Below are 19,745 nucleotides of genomic sequence, written 5' to 3'. Positions count from 1 at the left end.
GCAGCAGTGAAAATCTTGGGCTGTGGACAATGTGAAACATGTATTGTTCTGTGATGAGACCACCGGGAGAGTTACGGTGCCGAGAAGCCCCAAAGAAGCGTACCACCCAGACTGTTGCATGCCCAGAGTGAAACATGGAGGTGGATGGTTTGGGCTGCAATATCATGGCATTTGCTAGGCCCAATACTTATTGATGGGTGCGTCACGAACCATTCTGGAGGACCAAGTGCACCCAATGGTTTAAACATTGTATCCTGAAGGGACTGCCGTGTATCAGGATGATAATGCAACAATACACACAGCAAGACTGATGACAGACTGGTTTAATAAACATGAAAGTGAAGTTAAATATCTCCCATGGCCTGCACAGTCACCAGATCTAAATATTATTGAGCTACTTTGGGGTGTTTTGGAGAAGCGAGTCAGGAAACGTTTTCCTCCACCAGTGACCTGGCCACTATTCTGCAAGAAGAATGGCTCAAAATCCCTCTGGTCACTGTGCAGGACTTGTATCTGTCATTCCCAAGATGAACTAATGCTGTATTGGCCGCAAAAAGGAGGCCCTACAACAAACTAATGAATTATTGTGATCTAAAACTAGGCGTGTCCAACCCCTATATATCAAGGGTATGTGAACCCCTGACTGTCAATCTCATATATCGGTTTTTCCCTTATTGTTGCCACAATGTTTAAAGCACACAGTTAAATATATTGCATTAATACTCTGTAACTTTAAGCAGTTCCCATTATTGGAACTAATGTGTCCCAAACATATTTCATAATGACTGTGTCCCTATGCACAAAACTAGATCCATAAAAACATGGTTTATCATAGATGGAGTGTAAGAACTTGAGTGGCCTGCACAGAGCGCTGATGTCAACCAGAAACACTAACTGAACTTTAAGCCTCCTGACTTGACATCAAAATCTGATCCTATTAATGTTCTTGTTAACAGCAAATAGCTACAAATTTCTAAAACCATACTCCAAAAATCTATTGGAAAGTCATCCTAGAAAAGTGGAAGCAGCAACAAATATGGAAGTAAATTTATAATGAAAAACTATACTGAACATGAGGATGTGCTTGGGCAGGTGTCCAATTTTTTTTAATATAATGTATTATAGTGTATTATGCCAATAACTAGAGGGAACCTCTATTTTTAGATGGCTGGCATTCAGGAAAGTTTACATGGTCATTTCTAGGATGTTACAGAACAGCTTTATGAACTATTGATTATACAGTAGGTATATTTTCATTGGGTTTTATACTGAAAATGGTATGAGTTCATTGTGTGCTTTACCGCTTTATCCTGTGTACAGCGTCGCGGGGGGCCTGGAGGCGCGGCACATCCCGGACAGGGTGCCAATCCTTTGCAGGGCACACACACTTTCATACTCATTCACACACTACAGGCAATTTTTGAATGGCGATTTGCCTAATTTGCATTTGGTCTGTGGGAGGAAACCAGAGAAAACCCACCAAGCAAGGGGGAAGAATATGCAAACTCCAAACGCACACAAACAGACCCGAGGCTGGAATCGAACCCAGACCCTGGACGTGCAAGGCAACACTGCCACCATGCCGCCTGGATTAATATTACTTAATTTGTACTTTAAATTTAGTAGAAAACTCATCTTACCCATCATTTGAAAAGGGGTGATGTCACATTCTGGTGACTGCTGATTTTTTTTTTTTGTTTGTTTGTATTGCCATTTATTAAATACACATTTATTAATGCAAAAAAGGCTTTCATCTTAAACATGCATAGTCAATAAAAACAGAAATCTAGTTTTTATTCGATTTAAACTAATTATTTCACTGTGAAAATAAATAAATTAATGAGAAAGTAAGTCTGGTAAAATATATTTTTATTATTGTTTCATTTAAAACGTGCCTTGTACCTTTAGGATCAGGGTTCGAGTCCTGCCTCGTGCCTGTGTGCAGGTTTCCTCTGGGTACTCTGGTTTCCTCCCACAGTCTAAAGACATGCAGATTAGCCTGATTGGTGTGAATTGCCTGTAGTGTGTGAGTGTCTGCGTGTGTGCTCTGCAATTAATTGGCACCTCATCCAGGGTGTACCACACCTTGTGCCCTAAGTCTCCTGGGATATCCCCTGCACACAGGATAACCATTATAGAAGATTAAGGCAGGAGAAACCACCTGGACATCAACGCCAGGCATCCTACAGTAAAGAGCTGTTAAGGGAGGGGGGTGGTAAGGCCTACAATCCATTCATTCATGGATCTCTGTTAAGACATTTTAATCGAGTATCACGCTGTGGTGATTTTATGGGGCGGCAAAAAATGGAACTGCAAGTCCCACAATGCCTCAGTCCACGAAAAAGAGAGCTGCGAAAAAGGCAGCGGTTTCCATTCATTTGGGTATCAGGAGAGCGTGAAGAGAAATAACAGCCCCGCGTTCTTCCCCGTATAAATGGAGGCGCGACCTTAACGAACAAAACGGGTTATTTTAAACATGGCGAAAGATCAAGAAGTCGAGCGCATCGCCAAAAAGCTGGACAAAATGGTGCACAAAAACAACACGGTAAGTGTGTGTGTGTGTGTGTGTGTGCCTGCGAACCGCCGGATTTTTTGCAGCATCAGGAAGCAGGTAGCGTTCAGGTCAGCTGCACTTACAGTTATGGAGGACATTTCTGGAAAGAAAACAAATCTCTGTGTGTGTGTGTGTGTGAGCACCGTTGTGAACGGCACTGCCAGTTCTCCATGTCCGTCTTCATGAAGGCGGTAACTTCTCTCCCCCGCGCTTCCCGGACCCGCTTTAGCTTTGCCTGGCTGCTTCACTGCAACATTGTGGCTCTCAGTTAGAGCTGGAGTGGACCAGATGCCTCCGAATAAGCCGCCATTGCTTCATTAAAGTCCAGGCTACTCATTGGCATGTCGGCGTGTTTTTATTGGAATGATGTGAGCTGTGCAGAGTTTCAAGCCGAAAATCCGTGAAGGAGTTACATATCCATTCGTCAGCATGTTGGGGGAAAAAGCAAAACCTTGTCAGTGTTTCATTAGGACGACTGTTGGGCCTAGACTGTTAGCTCCTATACAATCACATTAGTCTTGTGTTGTTTCAGTGGAGCTGATGAGCTGGCAACTGGTTCTTCTCCAATTTTCGTCCTGCGCATCGCTGCTCCTAAAGCAAAACGGTCTATTCTCTATTCACCATTACACTCCAAACAGGCCAAACTCTATGTTCCCTGATTTGGATTAAACATCAATCCACTACTTTTGCAGTGCTTACTTCATATGTGTTTACTACTACTACTACTACTACTAATAATAATAATAATAATAAACTTGCTGTGTTACTGGAAGTTTAAAAAAAATCTGTTGTTTGAGAAACCCATCCCGAATTTCAAATGTTTTTAAAGAAAAATAAAAAAATCTCCATTTCTCATTTTGTCTTTTAACCTTAGGATGGCGCTATGGACCTTTTAAGAGAACTGAAGAACATGAAGATGTCACTAGAGACCCTGCAGGTAACCCAGTCAGCGTTGATTTATTTTGATCAATTCTTTTTATTAATGTAGAAATTCTCCACAACAGGGAAGATTCAAAACTTAAAGAGGCCATGTGTGCACCATTTCCTCTTTTCAAGTCTCACAAACCAGAACTTCGCTGGTGTTTAGTACGTTTCCTCAAAAAAATCTAAAAAATAAATTCAAGACTCTTACTTTTACAGGAAGAGCTTTTAGTCAATTGGCCACAGCCTGTTAGCAACCAGGCGCGAGTGCCTCGTTTCCTCAGCGCTAAGTGTGTCGCGCAGTACTCTTGAATAACTTGTAATGACTGATTTTTGTGGCCAGTGTCTATTCTGCTCCAAAAAAATGTTTGTGTTCAAAAGTTGAAAGTTGTGGTCAGATAACATTTATGTTTCTATTTATTGCATGTGGCATAGGCGGCAAAGTAGCTCAGTGTCGCCTTGGACTTCCAGGTTCCGGTTCAATTCACGTCTTGTGGTCTGTGTACATGGAGTTTGCAGGTTCTCCCCATGCTTGTTGCCTCCCACAGTCCCAAGACATGCGAAAACTTATTCGCACACTGGCCTTAGAATTGTATCTTAAAGACCTTAAAAAGACAAATACGAGGTAGTATCAAAAAATTTCAGGACTAGTTTTGTTTGAAACATGCCAACAGATGGCAGCAGAAAGCTGCACGCACTGTCACAAGAAGCACCGACTTTCATAAGTAAATGTGCCAAGAGACATCGCCTTGTGTACATCAGACGCTGTGTAACTGGTGCTATTCCCACCATGTGGTTTATCATAAACAGCATGTTAGGACAAAGAGTGGCGTGAAATTAAGGGCAAATCTGCCACAGAGACATTTAACATGATTCAGCGAGTTTATGGCGTTGCTGCAACCAGTCATTTGAGGTGTTGTGAGTAGCAAGCGTGTTTCAAGTGCGGAAGAACAACGCTGGAAGATGATGAAAGATCTGGAAGAATTTCAACGAGCTCAACCCCTCAAAATGTAAGTCATCTGGCAACTTGTGCCTGATGATCGTCGGATAACAATCCACAACTGTCGTTTTATCCACATTGCCATTGCCATTGTCGGTGTGTCCTACTAAACAGTCCAGACAATCCTCACGTGTGATTGGAACATGTGCCGTGTTGCTGCCAAGTTCATCCCCAGGCTGCTGACCCAGGAGCAGACGGAACATTGCGTTGAAGTCTGCTGAGAACTTCGTCAGCGTGCTGTGGATGACCCATTCTTCATGTCGAGGAACGTTAGCGGTGATGGAACTTGGGCGTATGGGTAAGACCCTAATACAAATCAACAGTTTTCACAGTGGAAGAGCCCATCTTTTCCACAACCGAAAAAGGCGTGGCAGGTCTGCAGCTCGACTAAGTGCATGTTTATCATTCGCTGCCTTGTGCATGGGGAATTCATCCTCAGTAGCCAGATCATCAATAGCAAATGGTACTGCCAGGTTTTAAGGCATTAAAAGGTATCCATAATTTATATTCCTTTATTAAGAATGTTTTGGGCTAAGCTGCTTTTAGGGGACCAAACAGGTTAAAGTTCAATGGAGCAAGATCAGGACTATAGAGATGGAGGATGCTTACATCTATGTTACAACATCTCATAACATAGATGTTCAGAATGTAAACACTGTATATGGATGAGTATTGTCATGCAAGATCACAACACCCTTAGATAGCAGTCTTCTGCATTTTATCAGAACCTTTAGGCTTCAGCATTTCAATAAAAAGCACCTTACTGTAATGAACAATGTTGATTATCAGGAAACAGGTTCAACAATGGTTCCAATACTGGCCCTTGAGTCCCAGAAAACTGTAAGCATCAATTTTCCATCTGATGGCTGACTTTAACTTTTTTCTTGGTCGGAGATTGAGGATGTTCATTTCATACTCTCCCGTTTACTCCCATGCTCGTAGTGATGGATCAGTGTCTCTTCACCAGTAATGATGCGCTTTAAGTAACTTTCAACTTCCTTACAATATTGACTCAATTCATTCTTTCAGATATCCAAATGTTTGTTTGTTCCTCCACAAGTGGAGCGTCTATTTTTGCTTGCACAGCACTTACAAATGAACTGATGTAACATGTTCACACCTGCACAACAGTGACTTGGGTAGCCTGAAGTAGCCCTGAACGGAAAGCACTGATAAGACAGTGCAGCTAACAAAAGTTTTATTTGACCAGAGTGCAAATAGTTTTTGACTCATCCGCTTATATGTCTTTAGTTTTTATTTGACAAGGTTTTGGACATGGGAAATCTTCCAGAACAGAGAAGAGCCTTGATGCACATCTTTCTTATATCCCCCGAGAAATAGATAAGTGCATTAAGTTATGCGGGTGTTAACATTTTTGACTTTGTAAGAAAAGCAGCAGTGTTTGTCATATGACTCAGGCAGCTGTAGAAAGCCAGTGAAGGTCACATGGCAATGGAGGTGTGTGGAAGGGCATGCGAAGGTTGTAAGCAGTGAAAGTCATGCAGCTGAAGATGTGCAGTAGCGAGTTACAATAGTGCAGTACAAGGGACTGAACAAGCACCTTTAAGTGGACTATATGGATAGAAATAGCTAAATACTTCTGATGTTTTATTTATGAATTGTCATGAGTGTGTCGGTTTTAGTGTTATGGAGAAATTTTTTGTTTCATTCCTCTTTTTTTTTTCCGCAAGAATTGGGAAATTTAACAGTGCCACACTGTTAGTAATGGGGATGGCTGTTTAGGGCTGTGCAATTACTCGATACTTCAAGTATCTGCTGCTACGGTAATGTCTTGGTGCTGGATACCACAGCGCACCTTTACCATGACATGTTAGCTGTTTGGGTAAAAAATAAACAAAATAATTGTTTTTAATAATCATGATTTCAATAGTGACCGAAATAATCATGATTTAAATTTTTACCAATGTAGGGCACCCCTAGTGCTATTCCACAAGATCTATTAGTAGGGGCATCCTTATGGAAGCTATTACTTTTTTAAGGAATCTGATTAATGGTTTTCATAACATTTAGGATTAGCAGCCGTGTCGCCCTTAATTTGGCACACACCTCCACGAAGCTTGTATGAAGACATCTGCCCTGGTCTCATGAGTGCAATGGAAAATAAAACAAAAAGCCATTTTCAATTTATGAGGATCCCTTTGATACCCAGTCCGAACCACTTGGTTACCTGTTTTTGATCCAACTTGAAAATGAGGTTGGTTGAACAGCTTGAATAACTGTACTTTACTACAGTGTAGTGAGTGACCCAAAAAATAGACAGTGCAGTGCACCAGATACCAATATTTACGATAATGTACAATATCTTTAGTGTGCAAGTGAATGTTTTAAATGTCCAAAATCCGGTATATTGTATGTGGGTGTGCGGGAGAAATAAGTCGGCCCTACCCGCTTCAATCAATCAGTCCCAGAGCACAATGCTAGAAAATACCTGTCATTTAAAGCTGTCCCGTTGCTGAATAATCTTAATTTTGGAGAATCTTCAAGGTAACAGTGTTCAAAGTCCTATATAGACAGGGACACAATGGTGTCCCTGCTGCGTCACCAGGATTCCCCTTGCGATTTGGAGGCGCAGTCTCCTGGGAGAATAATGCGGAACCAAAACAGCAAACTTTTATTTATTTATTTTTTCTTTTTTTAAATATAATGCTTTACCTTGTATATTTGTGTCAAAAGTGTACAAGACTCACTTTGTCAGACTTACGAACAAATCGAACTTATGAATGTTCTCCCAGAATACAGTTTGTTCGTAAGTCGGGGATTTGTGTGTGTGTGTATTAATATTTTTATTTTATGTCTTTAACTTTGAATAAATGTACTTTATTTAAAATTTTGATTTAGATTATTTTCACTTTCTGTGAGAAATTAGACATTATTAACCACAGGCTTTTTACAAAATAATTGTATCCTTATCTTGTTTACCTGTCCTTACCAGTGCCAGTACAGTTTCATTTCAGTTTAATAAACAAAACACTTTTTGGCATTTTTTTTTTCTTGAGGACCAAATGTTTGACTTTCTAACTCTGTATGTTACACAATGTGTTCAGTCCACACGGATTGGGATGTCTGTGAATGCTGTTAGAAAGCAGAGTTCAGACGAGGAGGTACAAACTCTAGCCAAGTCTCTCATCAAGACCTGGAAGAAGCTGCTTGGTACAGTTATTTTATTCTTTTTTCCCCCCCTTATGTTTGTTATTAAATCATGTTCCTGTTATCAGCCATGGACATTTTGCTTAAGGTTGCTGTATTTTTTATTTTATTTTTTTGTACAGTGTTTAAAATGACAGGTGCTATTGCCTGCTTTCTGAGAAGATAATTTCTGATTATGAGCGTAGTCTAGATAGTAATGTGAAAAGTACATAAATTAACTTCTAACTCCTTCTACCTTCATAGATGGTTCTGAAGGCAAGTCAGAGGAGAAGAAAAAGGGGCTACCCCCCCTTCAGTCGTCATCGAAAGACAGTGCTGGATCCAGTGACTTCAGGTGTGTATTTGTGTGTGTTGTTAATAAAAACTATGTGCTGACTGCAACACCCCTGACCTCAAGCCACATTCTGTAATGTGTAAGAAATCTTATACAAAAACACTTATAAATAGACCTTGGACCATTATGTATGTATCTACTACAAGCTTTACATTCTTAGTCGGGATGCACCATTTGCGACATTCAGGGCCGATATGGATAGTCAAAATAATAGCGATACCGCTTTGTTTTGTTTTTCTTCTTTTGCATAGTTTGAGTGGAAAATTTAAATCATTTGTGTAATTTTTTATTCATACAGATACTTTAGTTCATCTGGCTGTACAGTAGGATGCCATATTTTCCTATGTGTAAATGAGTTTTTTTTTTTTTGCTTTGATTGTTTTTTTTTTTAGTAAAAAAACTGAGACGTCAAAAGCTCCCAGCACCCCTACGACCCCCACGACCCCTACGACCCCTAAGATGACCTCATTTCCCCCTCCCCCAGTTACCACTGACAGTGTACGCAATAAATGCAGAGAGCTGCTCGTGTCGGCGCTGCAGACAGACGGTAAGGCAAATGACCACTGTACCACACAGTCAGTAATTATGCATGTGTGTATTCAAATTCAGAGAACTTTATTAATCCCAGAGGGAAATTGTTTATGTATGTACATTAATCAGCCATAAAAATTGTAAGTAAATGCACACATGCACCGATCAGCAATACTCAATATCAGGCAGGTCATAATTTATTGCCTGATCAGTGTATGTAACTACCATTTCACTTTATTTTTAAATAGAAAAATATTTCATTAAATCAATGCTTTCACACCTAGAGGAGGAATTTTTCTTTATTTTTTTTATCCTGGACATGGAGTACCTCTAACCTTGTCTATTTCCTCTTGTCTTTGGGTGTCTTCATGTACAGTATGCAGCCCACTCAAATCAAATCCTATTGTGGTTTCCTCTTTGGTGCAGAATACACAGGAATCACACTCGGGTGCAGACAAAAAACATTTTTGATGTGCACCTGCATACTCATGGTCATGGTTTTATTTTTCCATAGCGGTTTTAGATATAACTCTTCACCCCCCATTTCCAGTGAAAGTTCTTCTGTAGTGTAAAACTAAGCCAAGATGCAAATGATCAGTTTCACAATGATTGTAGTTCAGCAAACAAAATTTGCTAACACATGTTGTGGCTTAACACGTACCTCAGTCTAGTGTGGGCCTACTTATTAGCGCAAATACCATCAAGTTCGCTAGGAGCACACTTAAATGTCCATGATACCCAAGTACAGGTTAGAGAGACCATGTTAACGGACAAATGAATTAAATTGAAACGTTTAGAGTACACTTGCGAATTTACACTCTCCAATACAACAGGGGACGGTATGCACCTACTTGGTTTGTGAGCTGTCAATCAAACACGAGAAGAAGAGAACAAGGAGCTTAACTTTTGTGCTATGCCTAATGATAAGGAAAAAAAGTCAACAGCGAGCTCCTGGATACTTTATAGGCAATGGCTGATCGCATCTAATCTTCTACGCACAGGTACGATTGTCTTTCATATCTGATTCGATCTGTTTCTGAGTACCGAGACAACCACTTCAATCGGACCCGGGCATGAATCTCCATGACCAAAATGCACCAGACTTTGCAGTTAAGTGTTCTCAGAAACCGTCCCAGGTCCCTAATGTGAAAACCCCCTAAGACCTCCTAATGAGGAAGTCTCACTTTCCGAGGGTTCCAAGTTTGCCTGATCTTATTTCTATTTGATCTAACCCTGCCTTATCACACTTGGTTCATTTTTTTTTCTTTAGTGAAGGAACCAAGTATAAAAACAGCCTTTTTTGCTCTTTTCACAGATGACTACAAAACAATTGGAGCAGACTGTGAAGCTTTGGCAGCAGAGATCGAAGATTATATCCTTCTGTTTTTTAAAAGCCTATTGTTGGATCTGTTTTGTTTCTCGGCGCTAAGCTGAAGTGGGTAGAATTGCTTGAGGCTGTAGGATTCCTTGAGCTTTGGAATAATGCTTTAAAGATAAGAAACGGCTCTATCCATTCATAGGTTAACGTCTCATACTCTCCGGGCTTTCTTAACTGACTTTTACGCATCTACAAAGAGTTCAAATCTACCGACGTGAAGTATAAGTCTCGGTTGAGGAGCCGCATCTCCAACCTGAAAGACCAGAAGAACCCAGACCTGCGGCGCAACGTACTGTGTGGAAACATCAGCTGTGAACGCATCGCCAGCATGACTGCAGAGGTGCACTTTAGTCTACAACTGTATGACCCATCACAACCCAGTCTTAAAAGCATATTCTTACCCGTGCTTGAACTTATTGTACAAGGATGTGTCCGTGTAAAAAAAAAAAAAAAATTATAATAATAAAAAATAATAATAATAAATAAATCCTGCAGTTTCTTTCCCGAAAAATGTTTGTGTTTTTTCGCAGGAAATGGCAAGTGCTGAGCTGAAAGAGATAAGGAAGGCACTAACTAAAGAGTCTATCCGGGAGCACCAGCTCTCTAAAGTAGGAGGCACTGAGACTGATATGTTTGTCTGTGGAAAGTGCAAGAGCAAGAGCTGCACCTACACGCAGGTAAAGAGCCACGCCTCTAACAGGCTTCACACTTCTAAGAAGGCTTTCCAATTGATTTTGGAGTATACTGAGGTTGTGGAGATTTGCACCTTCCAGCCACAAACGCATTAATGAGTTTGGGCGATGGTGTTGTGTTAGGGACGTATCAGTCATCACGGTCTCCGTGCAGGACATTTGAGTTGTTCCACACCTCCCCTCTGTGTAAACATGCCTCCAGGCACCGGGCTTTGTGCACCTTGTAGAACTGTCATGCTGGAACATGTTCGAGTCTCTTGGGTTCGTGAAGGCAAATGTTAAACTAGCAGCGTACAAGAACATTCTAGACGACTTTGTGGCACGGTTTGGGGAAGAACCATATACGGGTGTGACCGTCAGGTGTCCACAAACTTTGACAGTGTAAATAAAAGGAAAGTAACTATTACATGTGTTAGTATTTCGGCTGCTCCCATGAAGGGGGTCGCCACAGTGGACCATCCGATCCACACACAACTTGGCAACCAGGTTTTACACCGGCTGCCCTTTCTGATGCAACCATCCCGTTATATCCCGTTGGGTTTTTGGACGCAGGGTTGGAATCAGTGGTAATTTTGTCAGCTATTTTAAATCTTAGTCTTAGTCTATGTCCCTGTTAGTTTTTATCATATTTAGTCAATCTTATCCTATTTTTGTCAGTCAAATTTTATTCAACTAAGTGTCTGGGCGTTTTAGTCGGAGGAATTCTTACGTATTTATGTCTAGTTTTAGTCAATGAACTAAGTTTTAGTCTCGTCTTTTTTCGTCAACAATATCGCATGCTGATTTCGTCAGTCGGCTGTCGCTGCTCATTGACGTCTCGCCATCATCTCGTCTTGGTCTTGGGGGGGGAAAAGGTCGTCAAATTATTTTTAATTTTCACTGACGAATTGAACACTAGTTGGAGTAGAGCCTGGGCCTTAAGTATGGCAGGTGAGAAACTTACCGCCTGTGAAATCTAATTTTAAATGGAAGCTTATACTCTAAATGGAAAAATATTATAAATTTGTTTTTAACATACAGAAATCTTTGTTCCACTGTTCTCACTTATGCACAGTACCTGTCATTATCTACTGTATATGATCAAACAAAACTATCATGTGTCCTCAGTATAGAAATTCGATGAGATTTGACCTTGCTGTTTTATCACAGCCTAAATTTTAACTGTTATATAATGTAGGATGCAATAATTACATGACATGATGCTTGTATTTTTTACCTTTTTGCCATTTTTCGATCAGTTATAAAGCGTGACGTAATTATGTAGCGTGCCAGCTTTTATTGCACCGAGTCGTTACAGAAGAACACAAAGTCACAAAACTGTCCTGTTTCTAAGGTTGCTCGTTGTAAAAAGCCAATTTACTTAACTTTAAACAAACACTTGTCAATATGCAGTGCTGTCAGCATAGTTTGCCACGCCTGCCTAAAACTACCCAGTATATTGTTTGAGAACTACACACATCGACACGAACGTACACACACACACACACTCACACACTCTGCCCTGGGCAGGCCTGCACAAGCCCCCAGTCTCTTGAGGCAGTGATGGCAGAGAGATCCCTGACACTAATGGAGCAGTGTGTTCCTGCGTGTACATCCGTGCACAAGCTTAGTGGGACCAATGGGACTGAGCACTTCTTTGTCAACACACATTCTCTCTTTACACAGGTTCAGACTCGCAGTGCAGATGAACCCATGACCACATTTGTAATGTGCAACCAATGTGGCAATCGGTGGAAGGTAAGAGAAAGTCTGAACACACAAGATAAGACATATGCACTGCAATTAAAATATTTGGATTTTATATATTTTTAAAAAATCATAAGAATAAAATGTGTATAATCATTTTTGATAAGGCCACATGGAGGCACTGTTTGCTCAGTGTAATTAAACCTACTGTAAGCATTCTTCCAGTTAAAAAGTTTATATTATACACTTTATAGTGTTATAAATTGGTTAATAGAGACATAAATGGATATTTGGTTAGAGATCTAAATAGAAGAGTCATATATGAATAACTCTGCTCTCTGTTCTTTTTCTCAATTTAGTTTTGTTAAGAAGCGTCAGGATTCTTCATGTAATCAAGTGACAGATTAACATTGTTATAAGGTACATTTTGTTACTTTTTTTTCAAAAGAAATGTCATTTTTATACTCATTTCATAGCTTTGTAATATATTCTGTATGCATATTGCTGTATATGCAAAAAAAAAAAAGCATTTGATGTAAATTTTTATTTTATAGCATCTTTTGTACTGGGAGTATGTTCATTACCTTTAAGCACTTGAGTTAATTGGACTTTGTAAGTCAGCATTAGCTCATTTGATACTGCTTTTTGCCCCCCCCGATGACACACTCTCTGCTTTCAATGCTAAGATTGTCATGCTTAAAGATTTGTACAAATTCTTTTGCACATCAGTAAGATTTGTGAAAGTGTGTTGTAGATATGCATACACGGATTATGCATTCAGTAACATTATTTTACACTTTATTTGGATAGTCGTTTGTAGATGCTTCTTGAATTTCCAGTGATCATTGAATAAATGAATAAAAAGTTCCAAGTATACAGTAGCTTGAAGTGCATTTGGTCACCTGGAGAAATAACTGATTAGTCTGTAGATCATCTATAGGAGACCTTCCAGATAAAGTGGAACTTTTTGTTTTCTTTTGCAGCTGAATAATGTGTGAAAAGTGGATCTGATTGATATTTGACATGTATGATAAACTTGTAGACCAGTTGGTCTTAATAAATTTGGAAAAACATGTGCAGAGATTTTGTGGGATTAGTTGTGCATGAGTATCAGGTGTTTGTACGGAATTGAATAATAGCTAAGCAATTTAACCATTAACATATTACAGACTTCAGTAAGCAGGCAAGAACTCGATGAACCTGACATAACTAACAGAGTCCAGTAAGCAAATGGTGCCGTACATACAGGACATGCATTCAGGTTTCTCCCAAGCTGCTTTAAACATACTCCAAACAAACTTGGATTGAAATGCAGTTAAATGTCCAGTACAGAAAGTGGTGCCTTTACAAATCAAGTAGGGGTTTGTCCTTGTTTTTTCAGTGTTGCCACTAGAGGGTAGTGAGTACAGTAGGTCATGTCCCCAAGTTGCTGATCATCACTTTTGTAGTGTAACTGATGAGGGTCCTCAATGCATGCGCACTAAAGTTCACACACAGCAAATTAAATAAACTCAAAAAAGGACATTAGCCGTCAATGATTTCCCAGAATAGCCAGAAACTTTCCATCTAAGACATTAACACACTAAATTTAGGTTTTGTTTTCCTTTTCCAGAGTTCATGCACACATTCAAGATGAACGTCTGGTCCATGTTGCATTTATTCCATAATTTCAGATTTAATAAAATATATATATTTAGAACTATTCCAATAAAACAAATGAAAAAAAAGGTTGATTCTGTGTTTAGCTTTTAACGTCATTAGATATAAAATCCACACCTAATTTAAACCGTATGATGCACCACATTTTTTTTATTTGATTCACGCTAGTTGTACCAAAAAACGGGGTGTAGATCTGACCCAGCCTTATCCTTGTCCTAGTGGCTGGAGCAGTCACATACTGTAAAGCACACATTTCTCACCTCGTGTTAATCTTCATGGACGGATGAGTTTTCTCAAGAAGCAACATGCAGGAACTGGCATTGTCCCAGTGGTAATTCATACCAGTCTAATAAAATTACTTAATTACCTCAACCAAGAACAAATCTTGCTTAAGCTTGTTGGATCCAAGCGGATTAGTGGTGTTCCTCATGGTACCGTATACAGTAGTTGCTCATACAGGAAAAAAAAAAAATCAAGGGATGAAATTGTGATTAGGTGATTAAACCGAGAGCTGACAAAATTATTATTATTTTTTTATGCTTTCTATGAAACCTGTTTATCCATCATTATGCATCTGCATATAATCTGGGAATTTGGTAATGCAATTAGAATGGTTGTATGCCCTTAAGACAAAATACAGATACAAAAAAGTTGAATTAATAAGACATTAACTTATTTTTAAACATTCCTTCATTACTGCATCTACCAGTCACTGTTAATTAAACAATATATATCAGTTCTTCAAGGCCTGATATATATCGTGCTTCAAGGCCACCACCATCGTCCCCGTGCCCAAGAAGTCTACTGTGTCCTGTCTCAATGACTACCGTCCCGTTGCACTTACACCGACCATCATGAAGTGCTTCGAGCGGCTCGTCATGAGACACATCAAGACCCTGCTGCCCCCCTCACTGGACCCACTGCAATTTGCATGCCGTCCTAACCGCTTAACGGACGACATCTCCACTACACTCCATCCTGCCCTTACACACTTGGACAAGAAGGACACATGCGTTCGAATTGTGTACATGGATTTCACTATCATGCCCCAACAACTAATCGGGAAGCTGAGCCTGTTGGGCCTGAACACCTCTCTTTGCAACTGGATCCTGGACTTTCTGACCGGAAGGCCTCAGTCAGTACAGATCGGGAATTGCACCTCCAGCACCACCACACCGAGCACTGGGACCCCACAAGGCTGTGTGCTCAGTCCCCTGCTGTTCACACTGCTGACTCACGACTGTGTAGCAACACTCAGTTCGAATCACATCATTAAGTTCGCTGATGACACGACCGTGGTGGGTCTCATTAGCAAGAACGACGAGTCAGCGTACAGAGAGGAAGTGCAGAGGCTAACGGACTGGTGTAACGACAACAACCTGTCTCTGAATGTTGACGAGACAAAGGAGATGGTTGTTGACTTCAGGAGGACACGAGGCGACCATTCTCCGCTGAGCATCAACGTCTTCTCTGTGGAGATCGTCGAAAACACCAAATTCTTGGGTGTCCACCTGGAGAAGGACCTCAGCTGGTCCCTCAACACCAGCTCCCTACACAAGAAAGCCCAACAGTGTCTCTTCTTTCTGAGAAGACTGAGAAAGGCCCAGCTTCCACCACCGATTCTGACCACCTTCTATAGAGGGACTATCGAGAGCATCCTGAGCGGCTGCATCACTGTCTGGTTTGGGAATTGTGCCACATCGGACCGCAAGACCCTACAGCGGATAGTGAGGACAGCAGAGAAGATGGTTTGGTTGGACTTTCGGCTGCTCCCAGCAAGGGGTCGCCTCAGCGGAATGCCCAGTCCGCACTACAACTTGGCACAGGTTTTACACCGGATGCCCTTCCTGACGCAACCCTCCCATTTTATCCGGGCTTGGGACCGGCACTGCATCCAGTGGCTGGGGTTTGGGCACTGGCTGGGAATCGAACCCGGACCTGCCACATGGCAGGCGAAACACCTACCACTGAGCCACCAGTGCCCTCACAGCAGAGAAGATCATCGGGGCCTATTTTCCCTCTATTGAAGACATCTACACCACACGCTGCATCCGCAAAGCCACCAGCATTGTGGCTGATCGGACACACCCCTCTCACACACACTTCACACTCCTGCCATCTGGAAAAAGGTACTGAAGCATTCGGACACATGCATCCAGTATGTGCAACAGCTTTTTTCCACAAGCCATCCGTCTCCTCAACAAAAAGGGACTGAACTGACACACACACACAAACATTATCGCTCAGCTTAACTCAACTAATTCAAAACATTAAGACTGGACTGACTAATCAACACAAGCGCAGACACACTGACCTACACCACCAAACTATCGTACACACATCTGTAAAGGCTTCACTGTTGCACAATACTGTTGCACTCTCTTTTGCACAATATTCATTACTTTTTGCACTAATTCCTCAATTCTTGCTGCTGTGTTAGGAATGTTTACTGTTTCTCCACTACCTCAACACCATATTTCATGTCACTTTGTTGTTGCTCGTTTCCACATTTGCAAGTGCACTTTATGTTGTCTGTAAAACCTGTAGATAATCCTTAGTTATTTAGTTTTTGTTAATTTATGTTGTAATTTATGTTAGGACTATCTGTCTTGTCTCTGCTAGCCAGCTAACTAGGCCACTTCGTTAGCTAGTTTAGTGTCTATGTTAATTTATGATGTAAATTTATATTGCATGTAGCACCTTGGTCCTGGAGGAACGTTGTTTCGTTTCACTGTGTACTAACTGTATATGGTTGAAGTGACAATAAAGCCTACTTGAACTTGAGTTCAACAGTTGAAATCTTTCTTTCTTAATGAGAACTGTTCTTTTATACCTTGATCACTCCTTTACCTGCCTTTAGTGCTGCATTTAAAGCAATTCATCATTAGTTATCAATAGTTTCTTCCTGAAACACTGCGTATCAGTTAAACAAATATTAACACGTTGGTTCGAACTGAAGCAAACTCTGGTGTGGTTGATCTCGTGTGAAGGCTTCCATCCAAACCTCACTTCATACCATGCAAACGAAACAAGACCCCTTCAAAAGGTGGGAACTTTTCGTTTGAAAAGTGAACGCATCACAAACCAAAGATGTGTAAAGGAACCAAAAACTGGTAAGATGTCTCATAAATAGGCTACATAAGCAAGCAGAGGGCAAACATGGGTCAATGAGGAGGTAAAATGCATTATTAATATTTCGCACACTGACAAGTCCAGTATTTGTTAAAGACAATACCATTTATACAGACTTTATAAATTAACATTATTAAATCCAAAATCTGTTTGTGACTTTATTGGCATGCCTGCTAGTGAACGCTAAGCGATTACAACTACGAATATAACCACACCCTTTGTGCATTCCTCATATCATCACTGCCTTGTTTAGATTAGACAGAGACACAACACAGCTTCAAATACTTTCTCTCGGTTTAATTTTTTTTCTGCTGATTTTCCTCACAGTTTGGATTCTTTGTTTCATTTCATCCAATGTTTCATTTCACATTTTAAAACCGAGTTCAGATACTGTATAATGTATGTGGATGTCTTCATGGTTCTCCCGCCTCCCAAGAACATCAGAGGAAGTTGATTGCTGACTACAAATTGACTTTAGATGTGAATCTGTGTGCGTGTGTATGCACACACATAGTGTCTTGGAAAGGACTAGAATTTCAAGAAGTGGCATTTCCACTTAGTAATTAATGTTCATGGGATAAGATCCAGACCACTTGCTGAAGCTGAATAAATAAGTGTATGTGAGTGTATTTTATAAAGTAAAATAGTGCTTTAATGAATGTATTAATAGCCTCCACTCCAGGAGGAAGTAGATTCCAATCCATACCAACATGCAAAATGCACCACTTTTGATTGCTATTTTTTAAAACAAAATTAATATGCATACACTATACAGTAAGTAACATAGCGCTCTTTTTCTGGCTAGATTAATATAGGTATTGTAAAAAGTAAATACACTATATGGTATATTTAGTTATCTACTTGTTCATACCCTGTAATGAAGGTATTACTGTGGGTTGCATGGTGAATCTCAAGTCTATCCTGGGAACACTGGTGGGAACAAAACCAGGCATACACACTCACACTCACACCTATTGTTTATTTCTAATAGCCCATGCCAACACCTGTATGTTTTTGAGAAGTGGGAGGAAACTGTAACTTGAGCTGCGAGGCAGCAACACCACACACCGTGCCACTATGCCACCTGGGTGCTATGTGATTGAAGTGTTTAAAAAAAAAAAACACACACAACAAAAAGTGTAGGAAGATTTTCCCAACTTCACACATAAGGACATGCCTTTAAAAAAAAAAGTTTTAACACAAGAAGGAATCATCTGTTAAAGGCTTGTCTCAACACACCACACATCTCATCAAGCAAAAGAGTGAAAATCAAGTTATGCCATTTTCAAGTTCCGCTAAAGGTAATAAGTTCAACAGATTCTGATCTGTATTTAAAATTTGGCCATGTCTGCTTTATTATTAGTTATATATTACTATATATATTAAATTTATCCCTAAGGTTTTCTATCAGCTTGAGTTATTTCACACCAAACTTGTCATCCATGTCTTCATGGACCTTGCTTCATGCACTGGTGGGCAGTGATGTTGGAACTCATATGGGGTTGTTTTTTAGGACAATTTCCTGGTCCTAACTTTGTGGAAACAGTTTGGGGAGGGCAATTCCTTTTCCAACACGACTGCGCATGGATACACAAGGCTAGGTCGCGATAGAACACCTTTGGGATAAATTAGAGCAGAGACTGCGAGCCAGTCCTTCTCGTCCAACATCAGTGTCTGACCTAACAAATGCGATCCTGGAAGAACGGTTGAAAATTCCCATAAACACGCTCCTAAACCCAGTGGGCCAACATCATATTAAGCCCTATGGATTAAGAATTGGATGTTGCTCAAATTCATATGCATGTGAAGGCAGGCGAGCGAATACTTTTGTGAATACAGTATATATTCTGATTCAATTCTGATACATTTTATTATTTATTTTTAAAAGTCTATCCCAGCAAAGCGACCCATGGCATCAAGCTACCACCACTATGCTTTATCATGGGCATCGTGTCCTTTGACTGCTCAGATGCATAACAAGACAAAAATGTAAGTTGCTCTAAATAAGGGTGTCTGCCAAATGCTGTAATGTAAAAATAAATGCCAACATCAAGTATATTTTAGGATTCTGCTCCAAATGTTAATTTGTGGATTGGATAGCTGTCACATGTCTTATCCAGAGTGACTTATGTAATTTTTTCGAGGTTTCCATCATTAAATATATATAAAAAACCCAAATAGCTAAAAAAACAGATAAATCTTTAGTAGTCCCTTAAAGAATACCAGTGACTCGGTTGTAGAAATTCTAGAGCAAGTTAATTCCACTGCCTAGAAAACATTCTACATGCATGTCTTCCTCAATCTCTGAGAGATGGTGGAACCAGTTGAGCAGTGCTGGAGTATCGGAGGAACATGGTGCAGTGCGATAAGCGCTTTCAGGTAAGTGGGTGCTGGGTCACTTTTAGCTTTGTAGGCTGGCATCTTTTAAATTCGATGCGGGCAGCTACAGTACAGGAAGCCAGCGCAGGGAGCTGAGAGGAGGGGTGTTGTGGGAGAATTTACAGTAGGAGCGATATTTCAGGGAGATCCTGTCCTTAGTAATTTCGCTCTAGTGCTCTGTTCTTTCTACACGTTGATGATGGGATGTTCTTTTATCTGTGTCTGATATATAAAATAAATTGTACCCCTCTCTTGATCAATACTTTTAAAGTGTCAGATGAAACTCAAGAAAAAAATGTAAGAAAATGCAA

At 40.3% G+C, this 19,745-nt stretch overlaps 1 protein-coding gene across 2 annotated transcripts; it reads left to right on the top strand.

Moving 5' to 3' along the window:
* The first annotated feature begins 2,318 nt into the window (after window positions 1-2,318).
* Window positions 2,319-13,908, top strand: tcea2 (transcription elongation factor A (SII), 2). 2 transcript variants are annotated; one of them, XR_008356133.1, is made up of 11 exons: window positions 2,319-2,545; window positions 3,429-3,491; window positions 7,541-7,646; window positions 7,887-7,977; window positions 8,370-8,524; window positions 9,824-9,880; window positions 10,072-10,226; window positions 10,417-10,563; window positions 12,244-12,315; window positions 12,624-12,684; window positions 13,877-13,908. XR_008356133.1 is itself a non-coding variant. In XM_053483292.1 (10 exons), the coding sequence occupies exons 1-10, from the start codon at window positions 2,477-2,479 to the stop codon at window positions 12,630-12,632; spliced, it is 924 nt and encodes a 307-aa protein (XP_053339267.1). In that variant the 5' UTR covers window positions 2,320-2,476; the 3' UTR covers window positions 12,633-13,337. The 2 variants fall into 2 exon arrangements, 1 of the variants encoding a protein (XP_053339267.1); XM_053483292.1 differs by lacking the exon at window positions 13,877-13,908 and having other exon boundaries at window positions 2,320-2,545; window positions 12,624-13,337.
* The last annotated feature ends 5,837 nt before the right edge of the window (window positions 13,909-19,745 follow it).

Source organism: Clarias gariepinus, chromosome 22 (genome assembly GCF_024256425.1).
Source record: "Clarias gariepinus isolate MV-2021 ecotype Netherlands chromosome 22, CGAR_prim_01v2, whole genome shotgun sequence".
Classification (NCBI taxonomy): Eukaryota; Metazoa; Chordata; class Actinopteri; order Siluriformes; family Clariidae; genus Clarias; species Clarias gariepinus.
The sequence above is the reverse complement of the archived record's forward strand: the minus strand, read 5'-3'. Positions and strand labels throughout refer to the sequence as shown.

Excerpts from the sequence above, each read along its gene's own strand:
- tcea2 (XM_053483292.1), top strand. The coding sequence starts at position 2,477 with ATGGCGAAAGATCAAGAAGTCGAGCGCATCGCCAAAAAGCTGGACAAA. Across the intron at positions 7,978-8,369 it reads GCTGGATCCAGTGACTTCAG|TAAAAAAACTGAGACGTCAA; the intron begins GTGTGTATTTGT and ends TTTTTTTTTTAG. Across the intron at positions 8,525-9,823 it reads GTCGGCGCTGCAGACAGACG|ATGACTACAAAACAATTGGA; the intron begins GTAAGGCAAATG and ends CTCTTTTCACAG.